General features: G+C 52.1%; 1 protein-coding gene across 1 annotated transcript in view; it reads left to right on the top strand.

Annotated features, from left to right (window-relative positions):
* The window catches only part of HMCN2 (hemicentin 2), a 769579-nt gene that overhangs the window by 63625 nt on the left and 683916 nt on the right, over nt 1–22038 (top strand). The window contains exons 3-4 of the mRNA XM_085613971.1: nt 5467–5625; nt 6017–6139. Coding sequence (XP_085470097.1) covers nt 5467–5625; nt 6017–6139 — 282 coding nt within the window. The remainder of the gene's footprint in view (nt 1–5466; nt 5626–6016; nt 6140–22038) is intronic.

Raw genomic sequence — 22038 nt, 5'->3', positions numbered from 1 at the left:
TGGTCTAAGTTTACCTTTGTGAATACCGAAAAGTGGTAAAGTTAGACTTTTGGTCTAAGTTTACCTTTGTGAATACCGAAAAGTAGTATAGTCACACTAAAGTGTACGTTTACCTTTGGGAATCGTGCCCCTGATGTCTGAGTTTTAGACCGCTAGGGCTTTATTTAAATGTGATGACCTGACTGCAGATTCGTCACTGTGGCGGAAGACACCCCGCAGCCATGCGGATAACAGCTGTGCCGCCCGTTTACAGATGTCAGTCCTTGCGGTTGGCATTTCCTCCTGAAATGGCTTCCATACGCCTGGCCAAAGCCGCTTAGCAGGGAGGAAGAGGGCGGACGTGAAGCCCACAGTGCCATGCCGGGGTGTCAGTACTCTTGTCACTTATGTGAGTTCTCAAGATGGACCCTGAAGTGGGGTCCTTTGCCAGAATCACATAACCTGCAGAGCCAGAGCCGGACTGGGGAACCAAAGCAGCCCTTGCAAATTCTGCCAGCCCATCCCCCGTAGGGTGCACAGCGAGCGAGCACAGCGAGCGAGCCTGGCCAATACAACGAGTGCTTGTGGGGTTCCTTTCCTAAGAAATGTTGGGAAAAAATTGCAAAAATGGTGCATGCTACAACATATTTCTCATATATTCAATTGTATGAGCATTTAAACCATAGTAAATGATGACCTTACACTGCACCAGGAAACCCAGCCACCTAAACAACTGTAACAGAGCATTTGTCACATATGTGGCTTACAGGCCAATTAGAAACTCTGGATATAAAATGTCAAAGTGCGGTTAAGACTTCCTTTAAGTGAGCCTGCTAGCATTGTGCAAAACAATACACTGTAGACATGTTGAAAGCAATTAAGGTATTGATGTTATAAATTAGGAAGACAAAGTTTGTTAACCATGTCACCTTCTAATCACCCCACAGTTTTTAATGCCGTGGTTTATAATAGAGATATTACTCCATTACCCAATTGTAGGTGGCTAACAGAGGAAAGCCTGAAAGGCATTTTAGTCTTTAACGCTGACCATTTATAACCCCCAGAGCCTCTGAGGTCTGAGGTGGAAGATACGGTCACCCCTCGACAAGTGTGGGCAGGGGGCTTCTCGGTCACGGACGGCCGGGGCCGTCTCTAGCACTGATGGCTGACTGAGGGCCAGGGCAATCTCTAGCACTGATGGCTGACAGTGCGACAGTCTTTTTTTGGGGCCCTTCAATGATCCCATCACCCTCCAGCCTCCAATGCACCTCATCTCTCCATAGCCCCTCTCTCACATGTATTTCATTTGTTTTATAGCACCAGTCATACCAGTGTAGGCTGTCAGAGCAGATTATATGACACACACAGACAGAGGCAATGAATCATACATGTGTATATAAAATGCCACATAAGACAAATGGTACTACCAGGTGTAGGAGTCATGCGTCATCCATCCTGGTAGGCATTTTCTAAGAATGCTTGGTCTGGAGAAGCACAAACTCAGGGTTCAAAATGTACCACAGTGGTTGGGGTTGGCTTTGTTAATGAGAATTTATTTCTACCCAAACAAACCCTTTTTAGCAACATTAGAGTAATAAAGACTGGGAAAACACATAACTTTCTAAACTGTGCTGTGCATTTTGCATGCAAGACTTTGATGGCCGTTCATAGCTCACTGTGTTATATCTAAAGTAACTTGTGAACTGCAAGTAACAAAAGGATCTCTGTGACAAAAGCAGCAACCCACTGAACTATCCACTAAAAATACTGTTCTGTGATCTGCATAGTACACGCTTTTTATAGCAGGCATATTAAACCTCAACGCTACTTTAGATGAGTCGAAAGTGCCACTACACAAAGCTCTGATCTCTCTCTAGTAGGTACATTAATCACCACAGATATCTTTATACTTTTATTGTTGCCTAAAAACTGCTGGATATACAAGGAACTCTGCAGCGGGTGCTTTTAAACCTATCACAAATTCGAAAACACAATTTTCCTAGGAGGCTGAAGTGGTTGCGGGCCGATATTGCAGCACTTCTACAAAACCAGCCCCACTGCAAAAAACTGGCTCCCCACACTTCCAGTGTCCCGGGAAAAGCCTGATGGCTGGTCCAGCCTTGAACATGAGGCCCATGGGCTGGGAGCTTTTCCTTGCGGGTTGAGGGTGTGATATAGATTTTCTGTCTGGGACAGCCAAGGTTTCACTGCGGGCTCTGCACAGGACTGTAACAAGCGATGACTTCTGAGGGAACTCCACTTATAATGCCATTAATTGGGTGGCTTCTCCAATCCCATGGCGGTTGGTTCAAGGGTCTTCCAAAGGGTGTTCACAATGGTGGAGCTGGTGATGGCTGCGCCACTGGGACCGTCGCAAGCCCTTGTCCTATAAATGGATCATCACGTTGGAGAAGTGGGTACACAAGACACAACTTGAGTGTGCAGATGCCCCATTACTACCCACTTCCTACTGACCCCCCAGGTTTTATCAAATATCCTAGGCTACATATTGCTTACACTGGATGGGCCAATCTGATGCTTCCCTTAACCTACTGCATGCTTTCTACTAACAACTACGGCCCTTCAGTGCTGTCACTCATCCAGAACCCTTCCATGCTGCTGCTCATCCACAACCCTTCCATGCTGCTGCTCATCTAGAACCCATCCATGCTGTCACTCATCCAGAACCCTTCCATGCTGCTGCTCATCTAGAACCCTTCCATGCTGCTGCTCATCCAGAACCCTTCCATGCTGCTGCTCATCCACAACCCTTCCATGCTGTCACTCATCCAGAATCCTTCCATGCTGCTGCTCATCTAGAACCCTTCCATGCTGCAACTCATCCAGAACCCTTCTGTGCTACTGCTCATCTAGAGCCCTCCCATGCTGCCACTCACCTCGAACCCATCCATGCTGCCACTCATCTAGAGCCCTTCCATGCTGTCACTCATATGGAGCCTTCCCATGCTGCCACTCATCTGGAACTCTCCTATTTTGCCACGCATCTTTAGCCCTTCCAGGCTGCCACTTATCTGGAAACCTTCCATGATGCCACTCATCTAGAAACCTTCCAAGCTGGCACTCATCTGGAGCCCTTTCATGCTGACACTCATTTAGAGCCATTACATGCTGCCACACATCCAGAACCCTTCCATGCTGCCACTCATGCAGATCCCTTCCATTCTGCCACTCATCTAGAACCCTTCCATGCTACCGCTCATCAAGAACCCTTCCATGCTGCTGCTCATCCAGAACCCTTCCATGCTGCCGCTCTTCAAGAACCCTTCCATGCTGCTGCTCCTCCAGGACCCTTCCATGCTGCTGCTTATCTAAAACACTGCCATGCTGCAATTCATCCAGAACCCTTCTGTGCTACTGCTCATCTAGAGCCCTCCCATGCTGCCACTCACCTCGAACCCATCCATGCTGCCACTCATCTAGAACCCTTCCATGCTGGCACTCATCTGGAGCCCTTTCATGCTGACACTCATTTAGACCACTTCCATGCTGCCACACATCCAGAACCCTTCCATGCTGCCACTCATGCAGAGCCCTTCCATTCTGCCACTCATCCAGAAACCTTCCATGCTGCCGCTCATCAAAAACCCTTCCATGCTGCTGCTCATCCAGAACCCTTCCATGCTGCTGCTCATCTAAAACATTACCATGCTGCAACTCATCCAGAACCCTTCTGTGCTACTGCTCATCTAGATCCCTCCCATGCTGCCACTCACCTCGAACCCATCCATGCTGCCACTCATCTAGAGCCCTTCCATGCTGTCACTCATCTGGAACCCTCCTATTTTGCCACTCATCTTTAGCCCTTCCATGCTGCCACTTATCTGGAAACCTTCCATGATGCCACTCATCTAGAACCCTTCAATGCTGCCATTCAATTAGCGCCCTTCCATGCTGTCACTTAATAAAAGCCCTCCCATGCTGCCACTCATCTGCAACCCTCCTATGTTGCCACTCATCTAGAGCCTTTTTATGCTGCCACTCATCTGGGACCCATCAATGATGCCAGTCATCTAGATCCATGCTGTCACTCATCTGGAACCCATCCATGCTGCCAGTCATCTAGATCCATGCTGCCAGTCATCTAGAGCCATTCCATGCTGCTACTCATCAATAACCCTTCCATTCTGCCACTCATCTAGAGCCCTTCCATGCTGCCACTCATTCAGAACCCTTCCATGCTACCACTCATCTAGATCCCTTCCATTCTGCCACTCATCTAGAGCCCTCCCCTGATATCACTCATCTAGAACCCTCCCATGCTGCCACTCACCTGAAACTCTTCCATGCTGCCACTCCTCTAGAGCCATCCCATGCTGTCACTCATCTAGAACCCTCTTATGTTGCCACTCATCCAGAGCCCTTCCTTGCTGTCACTCATCTAGAACCCTTCCATGCTTCGACTCACCTCAAACCCTTCCTTGCTGCCACTCATCTATAACCCTTCCATGCTGCCACTTATCTAGAGCCCTTCCATGCTACCGCTCATCCAGAACCCTTCCATGCTGCAACTCATCAGAAGGACTTCCATGCTGCCACTTATCTAGAGCCCATGCTGCCACTCACCTAGAGTCCTTCCATGCTGCTACTCATTTAGAGCCCTTCCATGCTGTCAATTAATAAGAGCCCTCCCATGCTGCTCCTCATCTGGAACCCTCCTATGTTGCCACTCATCTAGAGCACTTTCATGCTGCCACTCATCTTGAACCCATTAATGCTGCCAGTCATCTAGAGCCACTCCATGCTGCTACTCATGTAGAACCCTTTCATGCTGCCACGCATCTAGAGCCCTTCCATGCTGCCACTCATCCAGGACCCTTCCATGCTACCACTCATCTAGAGCCCTACCATTCTGCCACTCATCTAGAGCCCTCCCCTGCTACCACTCATCTAAAACCCTCCCATGCTGCCACTCACCTGGAACTCTTCCATGCTGCCACTCATCTAGAGCCCTCCCATGCTTATCTAGAACCCCCTCCTGTTGCTACTCATCTAGAGCCCTTCCTTGCTGCCACTCATCTAGAACCTTTCCATGCTGCCACTCATCTAGAACCCTTCCATGCTGCCACTCATCTAGAGCCCTTCCATGCTGTCACTCATCTAGAACCCTTCCATGCTGCAACTCATCAGAAGGACTTCCATGCAGGCACTCATCTAGAGCCCATACTGCCACTCACCCAGAGCCCTTCCATGCTGCCTCTTACCTGGAGCCCATACTGCCACTCATCTGGAGCCCTTCCATGCTGCCACTCATCTAGAGCTCTCCCATGCTGCTGCTCATCCAGAACCATTCCATGCTGCCACTCATCCAGAACCCTTTTATGCTGCCACACACCTCAAACCCTTTAATGCTGCTACTCACCTCGAACGCTTCCATGCTGCCACTCATCTAGAGCCCTTCCATGCTGCCACTCATCTAGAGACCTCCCATGATGCTGCTCATGCTCTTGTTTTTGTGTTTTGGTTCAGGGTGGAGGGGACTGTCCTGAGATGAGTGTTGGAGCTATCAAGCTGGCTGTGGAGGTGTCCCGTCCTGGATCTTTCATCTACGTCTTCACGGACGCGCGTGCCAAAGATTACCGAAGGAAGCAGGAGGTGCTTCAGCTGCTGCAACACAAGCAGTCTCAGGTGAGACCCTGAAACAGGTTCACTAAGGCAATGGGGCCCTCTAGGGAGCGGGAAGCAGTACTGCAGTTCAACCATTCTCAGCTGAGAGCCCATTGGACAGTAATCCCTGGGGATGGGTCGTGTGGGGAACCCTGAGTGGCTCCCACATCTCAAGCGGCATCAGATAAGAGCCCAGGTCAAGGTAAAGGTCTGACTTTGGACAGTCACAGTTTAGCTCCAAGAGCAATCGTCACCAGCGCTCCCTTCATCACTGTAGAGCAGATTTTTGCCCTGTGTCTGTTTGACTCCTTAAATCCATCTATGGTAACCCTAGTATTGAGGCTGCTTGTGCGTTTATGTCTCTTTTGTCCAGTGTTCTGATTTGTTCTCATAATCCTCTGCTCTCCTGTAGGTTGTCTTTGTGTTAACAGGGGACTGCGGGGACAGGAGCCACCCTGGATACCGAGTGTATGAGGAGATCGCCGCCACCAGCTCGGGGCAAATCTTCCATCTGGACAAGCAGCAAGTAAATGAGGTAAGTTCAAACTGTGGGGCTGGATGAGGCAAAGCTGAGCTGAGGTGGCCAACTGTGGGGCTAGAGGAGGCAAAGCTGAGCTGAGGTGGCCAACTGTGGGGCTGGATGAGGCAAAGCTGTGCTGAGGTGGCCAACTGTGGGGCTAGAGGAGGCAAAGCTGAGCTGAGGTGGCCAACTGTGGGACTGGAGGAGGCAAAGCTGAGCTGGGGTGACCATATGTTGCTTTCTGTAATGGAGAGCAGTTCTTCTCTTCTTTGTGTGGACTGCAATCATTCAGTAATCTCTGTGAGGTCTTATATTTGCTCTCTGTGTGAGGGTTGTCATAGATCACTGTGTGTTGCTAGCAGTCATTGGTTGTTCTTTGTGTGGTTGGACCTCTTTTGCTCTCTACGGGGGTTGTTGTTCAATGATTTCTTATGCACGTACATTGTTCACACCATTTGTACATCTCTACATCTCCTCTTAACCATAATCTATCCATTTGTGCTACTGCTTGCACCAATGAATGTGAATCTTAAAGTGAACTACTCCTCAGATAAATCCAGTGGCGGCTGGGAACAAGAAAGGGGGGGACAAATGGGTGGTGGGTGCATGCTTGCAGGACGAGTGTAAACTGTAAATAAAAAGAAATAGCCACTTACCTTGCTTGCTGCACGCCGTCCTCGATCTGTCACCACCAGGCTCCGTGGGCTCCAGCAAATTCCCCTAACCAATGTTAGCTGTGCTCTCATGCTAGTTACCAGCATGAGAGATGTGTCAGGATTGGATGGAGTGGCCTCTCTCAGCGCTTTGTGCTTTCTCTTACCCAGCTCTGCAAGAGGGCTGGGTTAGAGCTGTTAAAAAAATGCTCATATCTGGCAAGACAGCTGGCCAAAGAGACATGCACACTTTAAACCTAAGTGCACACCCAGCCCACCACTCCTCCCTGCTGAAGCAAAGGCCTGCCCCTCTCATGACCCTCCATTCGGGACGAGTTAGTGAAAAATAAATTAGTCATAAATTCCCTTTAGTATAATTTTATTTTTCATCTCTGGGGCTTTTCAGAGGGGCATTTTTGTCAGTGGGGCGGCACTTCTCCGCTCCTCGACACATCATGCTCCTTGTGCGTTATTTAGACCTACACTGCCTACATTCTGGTACTTGTAGCCCTGCTCTTTTGTGGTCTCGACACAGAGAGCTTCATCCATCTATCCCAGACAGGACTGCAAACAATAATACATAGAGTGGGCTTTGGGACCGCCCCGGCTCATCATTGGATGATGTCCTTGTCAATCTCAGGTCGCTGCTCTTTATCGTATGGATTTCCTCCTTATTCTTGTAGTTGTCCTTCCTAAGGAGTATTTCTTCTTTACCATTGCTTTCGATTGGCAAAAATGTCTATTCTTTATTGCCATAATTCGATCCTCAATATATACAATTTCATAATGCAATAGTATGTCACAAATAATCTAAAATTTCATCAAAAATGAATGCTTTAAAACATCATTCGTAATAGACAAATCATCATATCATATACAGGCTGACAGGAGAGGGGAAACCATGTGCCAAACCAGTTTTCCAGGGGTGTGTAGCCTCCTTGGTAGCCACACCTCTGGGCTGGGGAGCTCCAAACACCAGGAGAGGATCCTGCCATATTGGAAGTGGGCAGAATGGTGCATCCTGGGATGCCAAGATGCTACAGTTTGCAGGAAAGAGTCATCAGGTGGGAGGGAACCTGGTAGCCCATTGGCTACCAACCGCATCCTGCCCAAGAGAATTTTCTGAGCAAGTAGGGCACCCCTGACACCCTGAACTTAGATCTCGACTGGACTGGAAGAAGGACGAGATGGGCTGCCCTGCTGCACCATGGAACCAGCAAACAGAGGCTGCACCATCGTGGACTGCACCTACTGCAACTGGTGGCTAGCAAAGGAAAGGAAGTGTGCCTTCTGTATCCTGCTCAAAGATACCCTAGCTCCAGAGCCCAGCCAAAGCCAACAGACTCCAGGGGCAAGCTGACTGGCCTCCTGTTCACAGCCCAGGCACACAGCATCTGAAGAAGTGTGGTAAGGCGAGTTGGTAACCCAAAGTCTTCAACCCACTGACAACTGTCACTGTGCAGCACCAGGTACCAGGACCTGATGCACAAAGTTGCACCTTAGTTTACTGAACCCAGAAGTGTTGTTGAAGTGCAACTAGGGTCTCCAGAGGACAGGTTATCAACCCAGGAAGGATTGGCCTGTGACCGTGATCTTGGGTGACCGGTTGTCCAGCACCGAGAGGACTTCAAGGGACGTCAGCCTTGTGCCCATGACTGCCTCACCCCATTGTGGACTGAGGAGTAGTTGCAGGAAAACCTCAGTCGACTGCATCGCATCCACAGCATCCTTTAGCATCTTCAGTATCCTTCATTCCTTGCATCAGGACCACTTCCACAAGTCCCCCTGACACCGGCTCAGCATCCACAGCATCCTTGAGCATCTTCAGCATCCTCAATTCCTCGCATCAGGACCACTTCCACAAGTCCCCCTGACACCAGCTCAGCATCCACAGCATCATTGAGCATCTTCAGCATCCTTCATCCCTTGCATCAGGACCACTTCCATAGGAAAGCGCTGCAAAGGATAAAAGCGCCTGGAACTGACTGAAGACTGCATCACCTGCTGAGGTAACTACTCTAAGGACCTTGCTGGTCCCCCTGGCTTGCTGCTCCCTACTGGAGTTGGTTGCTTGAAATGATTCTAAAAGACTGCAATACAACTGGCGCAACTTTTTGCTGACAAAGTTCATGTGTCCAATTCTTTGAATTTTCCAATTTGTGTTCCCGGTTGAGTGAAATGGTTTGATTTACTATACCTTGAAAATTCTATATCTGGGTAACCCTCCGGTAGATCTTTTTCATTGTGGTGTCTAAAATATATAGAAATACAGTGTACTAGTACAATTTGGTGTTGGATTTCTTACTGATTTCTTCTTCAATTGCTTTGTGGGGTTTCGATGCGTAACACTTGCTCTTTTTTGTAAGCCTTGCTGTTCAGAGCCTCAGCTACCCAGGGTTGAGCTGAAGCTTTGACCAACGAGACCTGCTGCTCTTAAAGGGGCTGTGAAGTGTATTACACAGTGAGGTCTCACACCTGTAACATGTAAAGCACCCCATATCCTCACACTGAGGGTAAAGTAACACATAGCCCTCTGAAGACAGGAAATAGTTAGAGACCCCCTGAGGATAAAGAAAGCCATGACCCCTCTGCAGACAAGAAAGAGACTGAAAACCTTGGAGCGCCAATAAAGGAGAGAGAGCGCTCTGAAGACAGAAAAGAGGCTGAGACTCCAAAATAGTGACACGAAGGAGACAAACCCTGGGAATGACTATGGTCACATACGACACAACTGCCGGGAGTCCTTCCCGTCGGATCGCCTAATTTAAATCTATTTTCACTGCACGTAGTCTTCTTCCTCTCTGCTACAAGAGCTTTGAAGGCAGAATTGTCAAATCGGTGCATGTTGGCGGGGCTCCATGTTTTTAGTCCTCGCCTTTTACAAGTCATTTTATCAAGTGACTGACAGCCCGATGTACTAAGCCTGAGTCTCAAATAGAGGAGGATGCACAGGCAAATTCATATGGCGGGCCGAGCCTGAGTCGAGCCATGAGTGTGGCTAGGCTCTAAGAGTGCATGCACGGCCGAGCCGAGACATAAAATGTTTGGCATTGATGTATGTGAATTAATGGAAAACAAAAATTGAAAAAGCACTTTGGAGGAAACCAAATTAAGAAAAGCTGTTTTAAGGAAAAACAAATTTGAGGAAACATAAATAAATAGAAAATTAAAGGAAAACATTTAAAGGAATGATAATGTTAAGGAAAAACACTAAATTACAATAAACGTATGTGGAGTTTGGGGTACTGAGTGTTTTTTGGGTTTTTGGATAGGTGATGTTTAGGGTTGAGAAGAGTTTTTGGGATCTGGAATGGGTGGAGTTTTGGGGTCTGTGATCAGGGGTTTTAGGATTCATGGATGAGTGAAGTTTGCAGGTGGTTGGGCTTTCTAGGGTTCAGGGATGTGGGGAGTGTGGGGGTGGTGAGCAGTTTTACTGTTCACAGATGGGAGGAGATTAGGCTGATGTGAGGTTTCAAGGTTCAGTGATCTATAGATTAGAGGGGTAATGAAGACTTTATAGGTTTCAGGAATGGGTTGAGTTAAGGTGTGGTTAGGGGTTTTAGGAGGCAAGGATGGGTGGAGTTCATGGGCCGAAAAACTTGTAGGATTCAGGAAGGGGTGGAGATAAGGGGTGGTGATAAATTTTAAGGGTTCAGGAATGGATGGAGTTTAGGGGTAAAAGGCATTTTAGTGTTCAGGGATAGATGGAGTTTAGTGATGGTTTTTAGGGTTCAGGGTTGGGTGCAGTGCAAGGTAGAAATATTTTTTAGGGTACAGTGATGGGTGGAGTTTAGGGGTCATGGTAGGTTATAGCTTACAGGTGTTTTCAGGGGGCAGGTGTGGAGGATGTGTAGGGGATGTGAGGGGGTCAGGGGGTCTGGGGTGGATGGTGTTTAGGCGCGGTGAGGAGTGAGCTAATTAAAAGAATCTGAAGCCAATTTCGAAAAAAGGACGTTGGTTTCTATGAATCATCAACCAATCCCTTGAGACTGCCTCTTTCCCCGACAACTGGAAACACGCTGAGATCACCCCTCTCCTGAAAAAACCTTCAGCGGACCCCACCGACCTGAAAAACTTCAGACCGATCTCCCTGCTCCCTTTTCCAACCAAGGTCATCTAAAAAGCCGTCAATAGCCAGCTCGCCGACTTCATTGAAAAAAACAACATCCTTAACTCCTCCCAATAAGGCTTCAGGAAAAACCACTGCACCGAAACTACACTCCTCGCTGTAACAGACGACATCCGCTCCCTACTTGACAGAGGAGAGACGGTGGCCCTCATCCTCCTGAACCTCTCCATGGCCTTCGACACTGTCTCGCACCGCACCCCAGCCCGCAGACTTCACGACACGGGAATCCGAAACAAGGCCCTCGGCTGGATCCTCTCGTTCCTCGCCGGCAGAACTCAATGAGTCAGACTCCCTCCATTTGTCTCAGAACCCACTCCAACCACCTGTGGAGTCTATTAGCCCGACCCTGTTCAACATCTAGATGGCCCGTTCGCAGCCATCGTCAGAGCACACGGACTCAACATCACATTGTACATAGAAGATACCCAACTCCTCCTCTCCCTCTCCAACGAACCCAATATCATCAGACGTAACTTTCAAGACGGAATGGAAGTCATCGCCAGATGGATGAAGAACAGCTGCCTCCAACTCAACACGGACAAAACTGAGATACTCATCATGGGCCTGCAACCCGATGCCTGGAACAACACCTGGTGGCCCCCTGCCCTTGGGGACCCCCCCGCCCCCACCGACTACACATGTTACCTTGAAATCATCTTGGACTCTGAACTCAAAATGGACCACCAGGTCAACGCCATCACCTCCTCCTGCTACCACACCCTATGTCTACTCCGAAAGAACTTCAACTGGATCCCCCTGAACACAGGAAACCCATCACCCACGCCCTCATCAGTAGCAGACTCGACTGCGGCAACGCACTCTACGCCGTGATCAACAACAACCTCCCCCGCAAACTCCAGAACGTCCAGAACACCGCCGCCAGACTAGTCCTCAACTTTCCACGCCACTGCCACATCAGCCTACACTGGAATCCCGTCGAGAAGAGAAGCACCTTCAAGCTTCTCACCCACGCACACAAGGCCCTCCACAACACCGGACCCGCAAACCTAAACCACCGCCTCACGTTCCACGCTCTCCAACGATCTCTCCCCCGGCCCAGCTCTCCCTCACGACAGTACCGCGGGTCAAGAAAACCAGAGCAGGAGGACGCTCCTTCTCCCTACTCGCAGCCAAGGCTTGGAACTCCCTCCCTCTCCACCTCCAACAGACCACATCGCTCCCCAAGTTCTAAAGGACCTCAAGACCTGGCTCTTGGATGGAACTCAGTGACCCTCCAGTGTGCTGCGGCCCCCACCCCCTATCCTCCAGCGCCTTGAGACCCGCTCCCGGGTGAGTACCCAAGCCCATGATTGATTGATAAAACCGTAAATGGCATTCACCCTGCACATTCCCATAAAACCGTTTAGGTGAATGGTTTCTCAGTAATGGTTTCCAAGAATTAGTTTTTTTATTAAATTACATACAACTTTACGTATGTGTATCGTGCAACAAACTTAACGTACAGATATGATACAATCTCTTCAAAATTCAAAAAGTGTTTTTTTTCGCATGTGGAAGCGTTTCACATTTGTACATCAGATTCTATCACTGCACTGAGAGACATTAAGAGGGATAGTTTCAGACCCCCCCCCCCCCCCCCCCCTCACATCCTTCCCCCAACGATCATGCCGTCAGTGAGCTAAGAGTCAAGCCCGAGGTCGTGTAAACTGTAAACATGGCCGGGAGTCTTTGCATATAGAGAGCAGCGCTGCAGTCTATCGAAGCAAATGTAAGAGGGGCTTGTACAGCGCACATCCTGGGTTCAAGTATTTCAAAGCGCCCCCCCTCACAGATGATACTAAGGAAAACGGCGACTCTGAAATAGAATGTTTGCCTAGGATCACACAATTTGGAGAAGCGGGCAAGCCGGGATTGATTCCAAGTTATCTGGTTTCACATTTTGAAATCCAGCCACCAACTGTACATCTGTGTTTCTCTTAACGTCAGAGGTCACTGTTTTCGCACGGACACAGACCCAATTACCAAGCTAAGAATGCCTGTACGTGGGGTTGTCACACCGCAAGCATCCCCCCCGCCCCAGGCTACGCCCCTGCTTGTATGTAGACCGTCCCTGGACTGGAGGGCAGCGCAACCCCCAAGGGAGGGGGGCATCGGAGGTTGGGGCGGAAGAGGTCCCCTTCCGGAGGAGCCCCGCTCCATTTCACGTCCTAATGGCTCCCCCCCTCGGGGGGCTAAAGCAGCCCCTTGACTTTGAACCCGAAGAGGGCAGCGGCGCATCTGATGCCAATTAGCAATTACCACAAGCTTTCCTCTCCCTGACATCAGCGAATTATCTGCGTGTTTACTCCATGAAACAAGTGTTTATTCTGTGGTCGTGCCGGGTGCTGGCCCGTACCCCACCCCCACGCCTTACCCTGCCTTCTCCCAGGCTAACTCACCGTCCCGCATCCCTTCGCCTACTACCCCTCCCCCCCACGCCAGCAGATGAGGTGTGTGCGTCTTCACCTGCCACTCTGCCCACGTCCCATCTACGTGTCCCCATGCCAGTCTCCTCTCTGTGCCCTCTCTGTACATGTACCATGCCAGTCTCATCTCCATGCCCTCTCTGTACATGTACCCATGGCAGTGCTCTCTTTCTACAGGTACCCATGCCAGTCTCATCTCCATGCCCTCCCCATACATGTACCCACGCCAGTGCCCTCTCTGTACATGTACCCAGGCCAGGTTCCTGTCTCTACATGTACCCATGCCACTCTCTTCACCATGCCCTCCCTGTAAATGCACCCATGCCAGTGTCCTCTCCATGCTCTCTCTGTACATGTCCCCATGGCAGTGCTCTCTTTCTACATATACCCATGCCAGTCTCTTCTCCATGCCCTCTCTATATATACCCATGCCAGTTCCCTCTCTCACCGTGTACCCCTGCCAGTCTCTCCTCCATGCCCTCTCTGTACATGTACCCATGCCAATCTCCCTCCATGCCCTCTCTGTACATGTACCCATGCCAGTGCTCTCTGTGTACCCATGCTAGTCTCTTCTCCATGCCCTCTCTGTATATGTACCCAGCCAGTGCCCTCTCTCTACATTTTCCTATGCCAGTCTCTTCTCCATGCCCTCTCTAGATGTACCCATGCCAGTCTCTTCACCAAGACTTCTCTTCTTGTACCCATGCCACTCTTTTCTCCATGCCCTCATGTTCCCATGCTAGTCTCTTCTTCATGCCCTCCCTACATGTAGCTATGCCAGTCTCTTCTCCAAGCCCTCTCTACATGTGCCCATGCCAGTCTCTCTTCCATGCCCTCTCTGTACATGTACCAATGCAAGTCTCTTCCCCATGCCCCCTCTACATGTGCCCATGCCTCTCTCTTCTCCATGCCCTCTCTGTACATGTACCCAAGCCTGTCCCTTCCCCAAGCCCTCTTTACATGTACCAATGCCAGTCTCTACTCCATGCTCTGTGTACATGTATCCATGCCAGTGCCCTCTCTCTACATGTACACATGCCAGTGCTCTCTCTTTATGTGTACCCAATGCCAGTGCTCTCTCTCTACATGTACCCATGCCAGTGCTCTCTCTCTCTACATGTACCCATGCCTGTGCACTCTCGCTACATGTACCCATGGCAATCTCCTCTCCGTGCCCTTTCTATACATGTCCCCATGCCGGTCTCCTCTCCATGCCATCTTTGTACATGTACCCATGCCAGTTGTAGGCTCAGTATATGGTGTACACCTTTTGGTGATACACCCTGCAATGAGTCCAGGCAACCCTTAGTGATAGTGTAAGAGGTCCAGAGTATGCAGCCCTCTCAGGGGGTAGCTGTGTAGAGCAGCTAAGGCTTATCCGGGAGGGTGTAAAGCAGGTGCATTCACCTCACAAGTCAGTTAGTGACGCTTACACAAGAAAGAACCACACCAAGTGTTAAAATACTACAGTAGTATTTATTATACCCCAACACTAAGACTACTTCGGTATATCTCCTACCTGGAGATATGCATACAGAATAAATACACCCGCAAAACAGGCAAGTAAAGCATATAAAACACATGTGCCCCTATGGGGGGCCAAACCATATACTAAGTAAGTGAAATGCAAAGATGGTACCTAAGCAAGATTACCACCCAAGGACCTGTAGGCCAGGGGAAGCACATAACTACCCAAGGTTAGTAACTAGGAGTCCCTAGATGTCCGGGTGCAGAGGTGATATCCCGGGTCAGTGTCCGTAGGAAAGCATGGGGAAGTTGCAGTTAGGATTTTCAGGATTCAGGATCCTTCCCAGAGGACCCAGAGGAAACACTTTGGAGCCAGGGAGGTTGGAGAGTACCCCCATCCGTGGATACCCAGAGAAGCAGGATACCTACACCAAGGAGTCCGGGTGCATAGGTGTGAAGTTGTGTTGAATCCGCCTGCCTTAGTCAATTTTGATCTACGGAAGTCCAGCTGGTACCATGACTCGCGAACCAGGCTGGTGGAACCCAAGCATAGATTCCGCAGGAGGCACACATGAGGAGAGAGGAGACTGAGTCCAAACCACCAGGAGTCGTCCAGGAGGTGCAGGAGCACAATGCCCACCCTTCTCGGGGGTACTTCATGGTAGGAGTTGCTGCTGTGTAGACCAGTCGATGAGGTAGAAACACAGGGGCTATCCACGAACTGTCCCATGATGGTTGACTAAATTCAGGTGTGTCACTGGCTGGCAGGACCACAAACAAGCCTTGGCAAATGCAGCAGACTTGTTGCAGTAACAGTTGCAACAAGCATTGGCATAGCCAATAGGTCTCGCCTTTGGGACCTTATAAGTGTTTAGCCATGCAACAGTTGCATAACTAAATACTTATAAGGTCCCAAAAGTGAGACCTATTGGCTATGCCAAGCGGCTGTGTGGCCGCGAAAGTGATCGCGATCAAACATCAAAGCGAAAGTAAAAGTAATCGCAGTCAAGAGCGGCGCACGCGCCCGCGCACATGCACTGTAGCTCTAGGCTGGCCTGGTAGAACTTTTTGGAGCCCGCTCAAAAAGTCTCGCCAGACCAGCGCATTCGCTGTGTCAGGCGAGACCTAAAAAGGAGGACGAGCAAGGTCCAGGTAACTCACCCAACACAGGTAAGTTAGGGCCAGCCCTCAGAAAGCAGGAGAGCCATCAGGAATTGATTAAGACCTCAGGAGGACCCACTGGTAGCAGGCACAGGGAGGCCTCAGCAGCACAGCAAGGATCAAGTCCCATTTCACAGAAGATACAAGGAGGACATCATTTTTGCAGCAGGGTGACGCTTGAGGCTGTGGCTTCTTGGAACTCGAAGAGCTTCAAACTGGAGGTTAATAAGCCTTAGCAACAGCAGACAGACCCAATGCACTGGGACGCAGTTCCAGTGGCTCCACAAGGGAATGCAGTCTTACAAATTGCACAGAAAACAGTCCAGGCTTCTGGAAGACCACCAAGCCACCACCTGTGTTGTAGAGCCTTGAAGAGTCCATGGGACAGCAGGATCCCCAAGCCGGTCATCGATGTTGAGTTGCCTGTGGCTGCAGGGGAGTGACTCCTTCACTCCAAGGGAGATTCCTTCCAGCTGCCCGTAATGCACACAGAGTCCTTGTGACTCAGGAGGATGCATGGCCACAGATGTTGCAGAATGGTTGCTGAGCACGGAGATGAAGATGCAGTAGGAGCTTTCCTACCAGAAGCAGTCTTGTCTTGAGTACGGCACAGCCCACCAGCAGGGTCCAGTGTCCAGGAGCAGAAGAGTCTTGTGGAGAATCCTGAAGATGAGCCTTGCAGAGGAGTCCTTGTTCCAGACAAATCAAGGGTCTCACCCTTACGAGACCCCTTAAGTAACCCAGGAAGGGGGTTGGACAGCTTCTGCGGTGACCCACCTCTCAGGGGCAGTCAGGGACGTTACTCTGATGGTCTGATCAGTCAGATGTCACAAGGGCCTCTGCTTATTTTGCTTTCGAGATGGCAGAATCAAGCGGTCACCTTGTGGACCTCTGGGCACCTCTCTGGAGAAGGAGCTGGACAGGGGGGTAGTCTCTCCCCTGTCCTTTGTGTGATTGCGTGCCAGAGCGGGAGCCAAGGGCACCTGGACTGGGGAAAACCAGTTTATACAAGGAGGGCATCAAATGTGACCTTCAAATCAGTCTGGTGGGGCCAGGATGCACCCCCACCGTAGCCCAGAGACACCAAATTCTAAATGTGAGGTGGCTACACCTCTCCTCTACAGGAAATCCTTTTTTCCTGCCTTCCCCTGCCCGAGTAAGGTTGAATGTTTTGGTTGTTTTGCTGGGCATGCAGCCACAGAGTCTCCACCCCAGTGAGTTGCCCAACCATGCACTCAGAGCCAAGGAGACAGATTTGTTATATTTAAACATCAGCCTCCGCTCCGTTGACTGATCAGGGTTCTCATGTCCGCGCCTCCGCTCTGTTGACTGATCAGGCTTCTCATGTCCGCGCCTCCGCTCCGTTGACTGATCAGGGTTCTCATGTCCGCGCCTCCGCTCCGTTGACTGATCAGGGTTCTCATGTCCGCGCCTCCGCTCCGTTGACTGATCAGGGTTCTCATGTCCGCGCCTCCGCTCTGTAGACTGATTAGGGTTCTCATGTCCGTGCCTCCACTCTGTAGACTGATCAGGGTTCTCATGTCCGCGCCTCCGCTCCGTAGACTGATCAGGTTTCTCATGTCCGTGCCTCCGCTCCGTAGACTGATCAGGGTTCTCATGTCCGTGCCTCCGCTCCGTAGACTGATCAGGGTTCTCATGTCCGCGCCTCCGCTCCGTAGACTGATCAGGGTTCTCATGTCCGTGCCTCCGCTCCGTTGACTGATCAAGGTTCTCATGTCCGCGCCTCCGCTCCGTTGACTGATCAGGGTTCTCAGGTCCGTGCCTCCGCTCCGTTGACTGATCAGGGTTCTCATGTCCGCGCCTCCGCTCCGTTGACCACCTAAGGGTAAAAGACCCATGGTAGACCAACAACTCTGAAAGTCCCCAAGAACTTAGTGAAGGGGTAGCACTGGCCAGGCTGCTACTCAGATTCTATCCCTCACCCCCTGCAAGAGGAGGACTCGGCTGCTTAACTTCCCTCGCCTCGACAGCCGAGGACCCGGAACCAGTCTCTTGCAGATCCAGGTCGAGTGCAATACAGGTATGTCTGTAAAACACGCTTTTACCAGGAGGGGTTACCCGATAATGGTGATGATGATGTTGACGAAGATGATGATTGTGATTGTAATGAAGACGATTGTGATGAAGATGATGATTGTGAAGATGATAATTGTGATTGTTAGACGGTGACCTCAGAGGAGCCCGGAAAGGGGTCCTGACTACCCTGAGACCCACCCTCAAAGTATCGTAGCCGGGCACTGGCGGGAGATTCCCCAGGGGGAGGACTCTCGCAACTAGGTTCGTACTACTGGCACCACACGACACAGAGGGACCACACTGGGTATTCTCAGAACAAGCTTTATCAAACAGGTATCACTGCAAATATGTACAAGGTGAGCACGGGCTCAAGAGTCTCGGAAAGGTAGGGGGTAGCGGGACTGTCTCTGGTAACGGTTCAAAGCAGGGACGTACCCGGCGCACAGCTCACAATCCTCGAGCTGGGGGATACGTGGTCGGAGTTGGGGTCCGGCGGGACCGTGAGAGTCTGGGGGAGCCGCGAGTCACTCAGCAGGGCTCAGGTACAAGTTCGGAGGTCTTACGATCTTCAGGGAGCCGCGAGTCACTCAGCAGGGCTCAGGTACAAGTTCGGAGGTCTTACGATTTTCAGGGAGCCGCGAGTCACTCAGCAGGGCTCCGGTACAAGTTCGGAGGTCTTACGATCTTCAGGGAGCCGCGAGTCACTCAGCAGGGCTCAGGTACAAGTTCGGAGGTCTTACGATCTTCAGGGAGCCGCGAGTCACTCAGCAGGGCTCAGGTGAGTTCCAGTTCCAGGAGCCGCGACCACGTCAGCAGGCTTCTCGTTGTTCCAGCGTCGAATCTGCCGGACAGTCTCAGAGCACCCCTTGTTATAGGTCGACCCTGCTTTGATGTCCGGAGTCTGCGCAGGCAGGGGTCTTGTCACCTGGGGGCCGCTTGTCGGGGTTTCCTGCTATTGTCTTTTGATCCTTTCAGGGCCGGGTCGGGAGGAGTCCCAGACACCCAGCAGGCACGGAGCCAGCCCGCAGGGAGGCCGGAGGGCCGATCGAAACCCATCGTCCCAGGGGAGTTCAGAGGTGTGATAGAAACTGCTCCTCCCTCTCTCATCCCCTGGAAGCGTGATGTCCTCCAGCCGGAGTGGCGCCTCTAGGCCCGGGTCGCGCTGGGGCCGGGCGGCCATCTTGTTGCAGGGAGTGGGCACGCGGGCCCGGGGTGGCCGAAGGGAGAGAGGCCATGGACGGGGATGTCCGGAGTTGGCGCAGGTGTCCTGGTGGGAAAGGTCGGCTGGGCCGCGTGCTAGGGCTGCAGGCACCAGGTTTCGGTGGTGCGGGGGCCCGGAGGGCCATTCTACGAGGCCGGGTCCAACACGCGTCCCCCCCAGCTGAAAGCCGGAGAGAACTGCCCATCAGCTTGGGGGGTTCTCTTCGCTGAGGCGGAAGAACCGGGAGAGGCCGTCAGCATTGGCGTGGTCCGTACCAGGGCGGTGTTCCACGGTGAAATCCATCCCCTGGAGGGAGATTGACCACCGCAGTAGCTTGGGGTTTTCTCCTCGCATCTGCATGAGCCAACGTAAGGGCCGATGGTCAGTTTGGACTCTGAAATGGGTGCCAAACAGGTAGGGTCGTAGCTTTTTGAGTGCCCAGACCACGGCAAAGGCTTCGCGCTCTATGGTGCTCCATCTTTGTTCTCGGGGCAACAGCCGCCGACTGAGGAAGGCGACGGGCTGGTCTAGGCCTTGGTCATTTACTTGGGACAGGACGGCCCCAATGCCATGCTCGGAGGCATCGGTTTGGACGATGAACTCCTTGGCGTAGTCGGGAGCCTGGAGGACGGGGGCAGTACACATGGCCCTTTTTAGGGCATCGAACGCTTCCTGGCAGGCAGCCGTCCACTGCACTTTCTTTGGCTGTTTTTTAGACGTGAGTTCTGTGAGAGGGCCGACAAGGCTGCCATACCCCCGAATGAATCTTCGGTAGTAGCCCGTGAGTCCCAGGAAGGCTCGGACCTCCGTCTGGGTGATGGGTGGTTCCCAGGCCAGGATGGCGTCGATCTTTAGCTGTAGCGGGGCGACCTGGCCACTCCCGACCTGGTGCCCCAAGTAGACCACGGATCCTTGCCCGATCTGGCACTTGCTGGCTTTTACTGTGAGGCCTGCCTGGCGCAGGGCGATTAGCACCCTTCGGAGGTGCTGGAGGTGCTCACTCCACTCTGAACTGAAGACAGCGATGTCGTCCAGGTATGCCGCGCTGAACTGTTCTAGCCCGGCCAGGACTCTATTCACCAGTCGCTGGAAAGTGGCCGGGGCATTTTTCATCCCGAAGGGCATTACGCGGAAGCGGTAGTGCCCATCGGGGGTGGAGAAAGCTGACCGCTCTTTGGCCCCTTCGGTGAGCGCAATCTGCCAGTATCCGCAGGTGAGGTTGAATGTGCTGAGGAACCGGGCTGCCCCTAGTCGGTCAATGAGTTCGTCGGCTAGTGGAATGGGGTGGGCATCGGCTCGGGTAACGTCATTGAGCCCCCGGTAGTCCACGCAGAATCGGAGCTCGGGGGCGACACCGGGGGCCGCTGCCTTCGGGACCAGGACCACGGGGCTGGCCCAGGGACTGTCAGAGGGCTCGATCACCCCCAGGGTCAACATCTTCGAGACTTCCGCTTGAATGCAGGACCGGACCCGGTCAGGAACCCGGTAGGCTCGGTGTCTCACCGGCGGGCTGTCCCCAGTGTCCACATCATGAACACACCAGTTGGTGACCCAGGGGGTCAGGGAGAAGAGGTCAGAAAATTGTCTTAGGAGCTGGCGGCAGTCCGCTTGTTGCTGGGCAGTGAGGGCTGGGGAGAGGTTCACTCCTTCCACGGAGCCATCCTGCGCCTTGATACACAGGAGGTCCGGGAGGGGATCCGACTCATCTTCGGCCCCGTCATCGGTGGCCAGCAGGAGGCTTAGTTCTGTCCGCTGGAAGTGAGGCTTGAGGCGGTTCACGTGCAGGACCCGGAGGGGATCCCGAGGCGACTGGACGTCCACCAAGTAGGTGACTTGGCTCTTCTTCTCGACCACTTTGTAGGGCCCAGTCCATCGGTCCTGGAGAGCGCCAGGCTTCACGGGGGCCATGACCCACACCTGCTGGCCCGGCTGGAACTCGACCAGAGTAGCATTCTGGTCGTACCAGCGCTTCATTTCTTCTTGACTCGCCTCCAGGTTGGCCTCGGCCAGTTCTCGGAACCTCCTGGTCTGGTTCCGGAGGGCCAGGACATATTGGAACACATCTCGGGGGGTGGTCTGGGGTGCTGCCTCCCACCCTTCCTTAACTAAACTGAGGGGACCTCGGATGGGGTGCCCATAGAGTAATTCAAACGGGCTGAACCCTAAGGACTTCTGGGGGACCTCCCGGTAAGCGAACAAGAGGCAGGGGAGCAGGACGTCCCACTTACGCCGGAGGGGCTCTTCTAGGCCAGCGATCATCCCTTTCAAAGTCCTATTAAACCTCTCTACTAGGCCGTTCCCTTGGGGATGGTACGGGGTGGTGAACTTATAGGACACCCCACATTGTTGCCACAGGGACGTCATATACCTGGATATAAAATTAGTGCCGCGATCGCTCACGACCTCGCGGGGGAAACCCACCCTGGAGAAGATCCCCATCAGGGCCCGGCCCACCACGGGGGCCGTAATGGTGCGTAGGGGAATAGCCTCTGGGTAGCGGGTGGCGTGGTCCACAAGGACCAAGATGAAACGGTGACCTTGGGAGGTGGGGGGGTCCAGTGGCCCCAAGATGTCGATCCCGACTTGTTCGAAGGGGGTACTGACGACCGGGAAGGGTTGGAGGGGAGCCTTGCGCTTCCCCCCACTCTTCCCACTGGCTTGGCACGTGGGGCAGGACTTGCAGTGGGCCTCTACCGCTGCCTTCATCTTAGGCCAATAAAAATGGGTCACGAGACGGCTGTAGGTCTTGTCCTGACCCAGGTGACCGGCGAGGGGGACATCGTGGGCTAAGCCCAGGAGGAAATCCCGGAAGCGGAGAGGTACCACCAGTACCAGTCCGG

The sequence above is a fragment of the Triturus cristatus genome, chromosome 1_2, assembly GCF_964204655.1.
Source record: "Triturus cristatus chromosome 1_2, aTriCri1.1, whole genome shotgun sequence".
NCBI lineage: Eukaryota > Metazoa > Chordata > Amphibia > Caudata > Salamandridae > Triturus > Triturus cristatus.
Note: the sequence above shows the minus strand (reverse complement) of the source record. Positions and strands in the feature narration are given on the sequence as shown.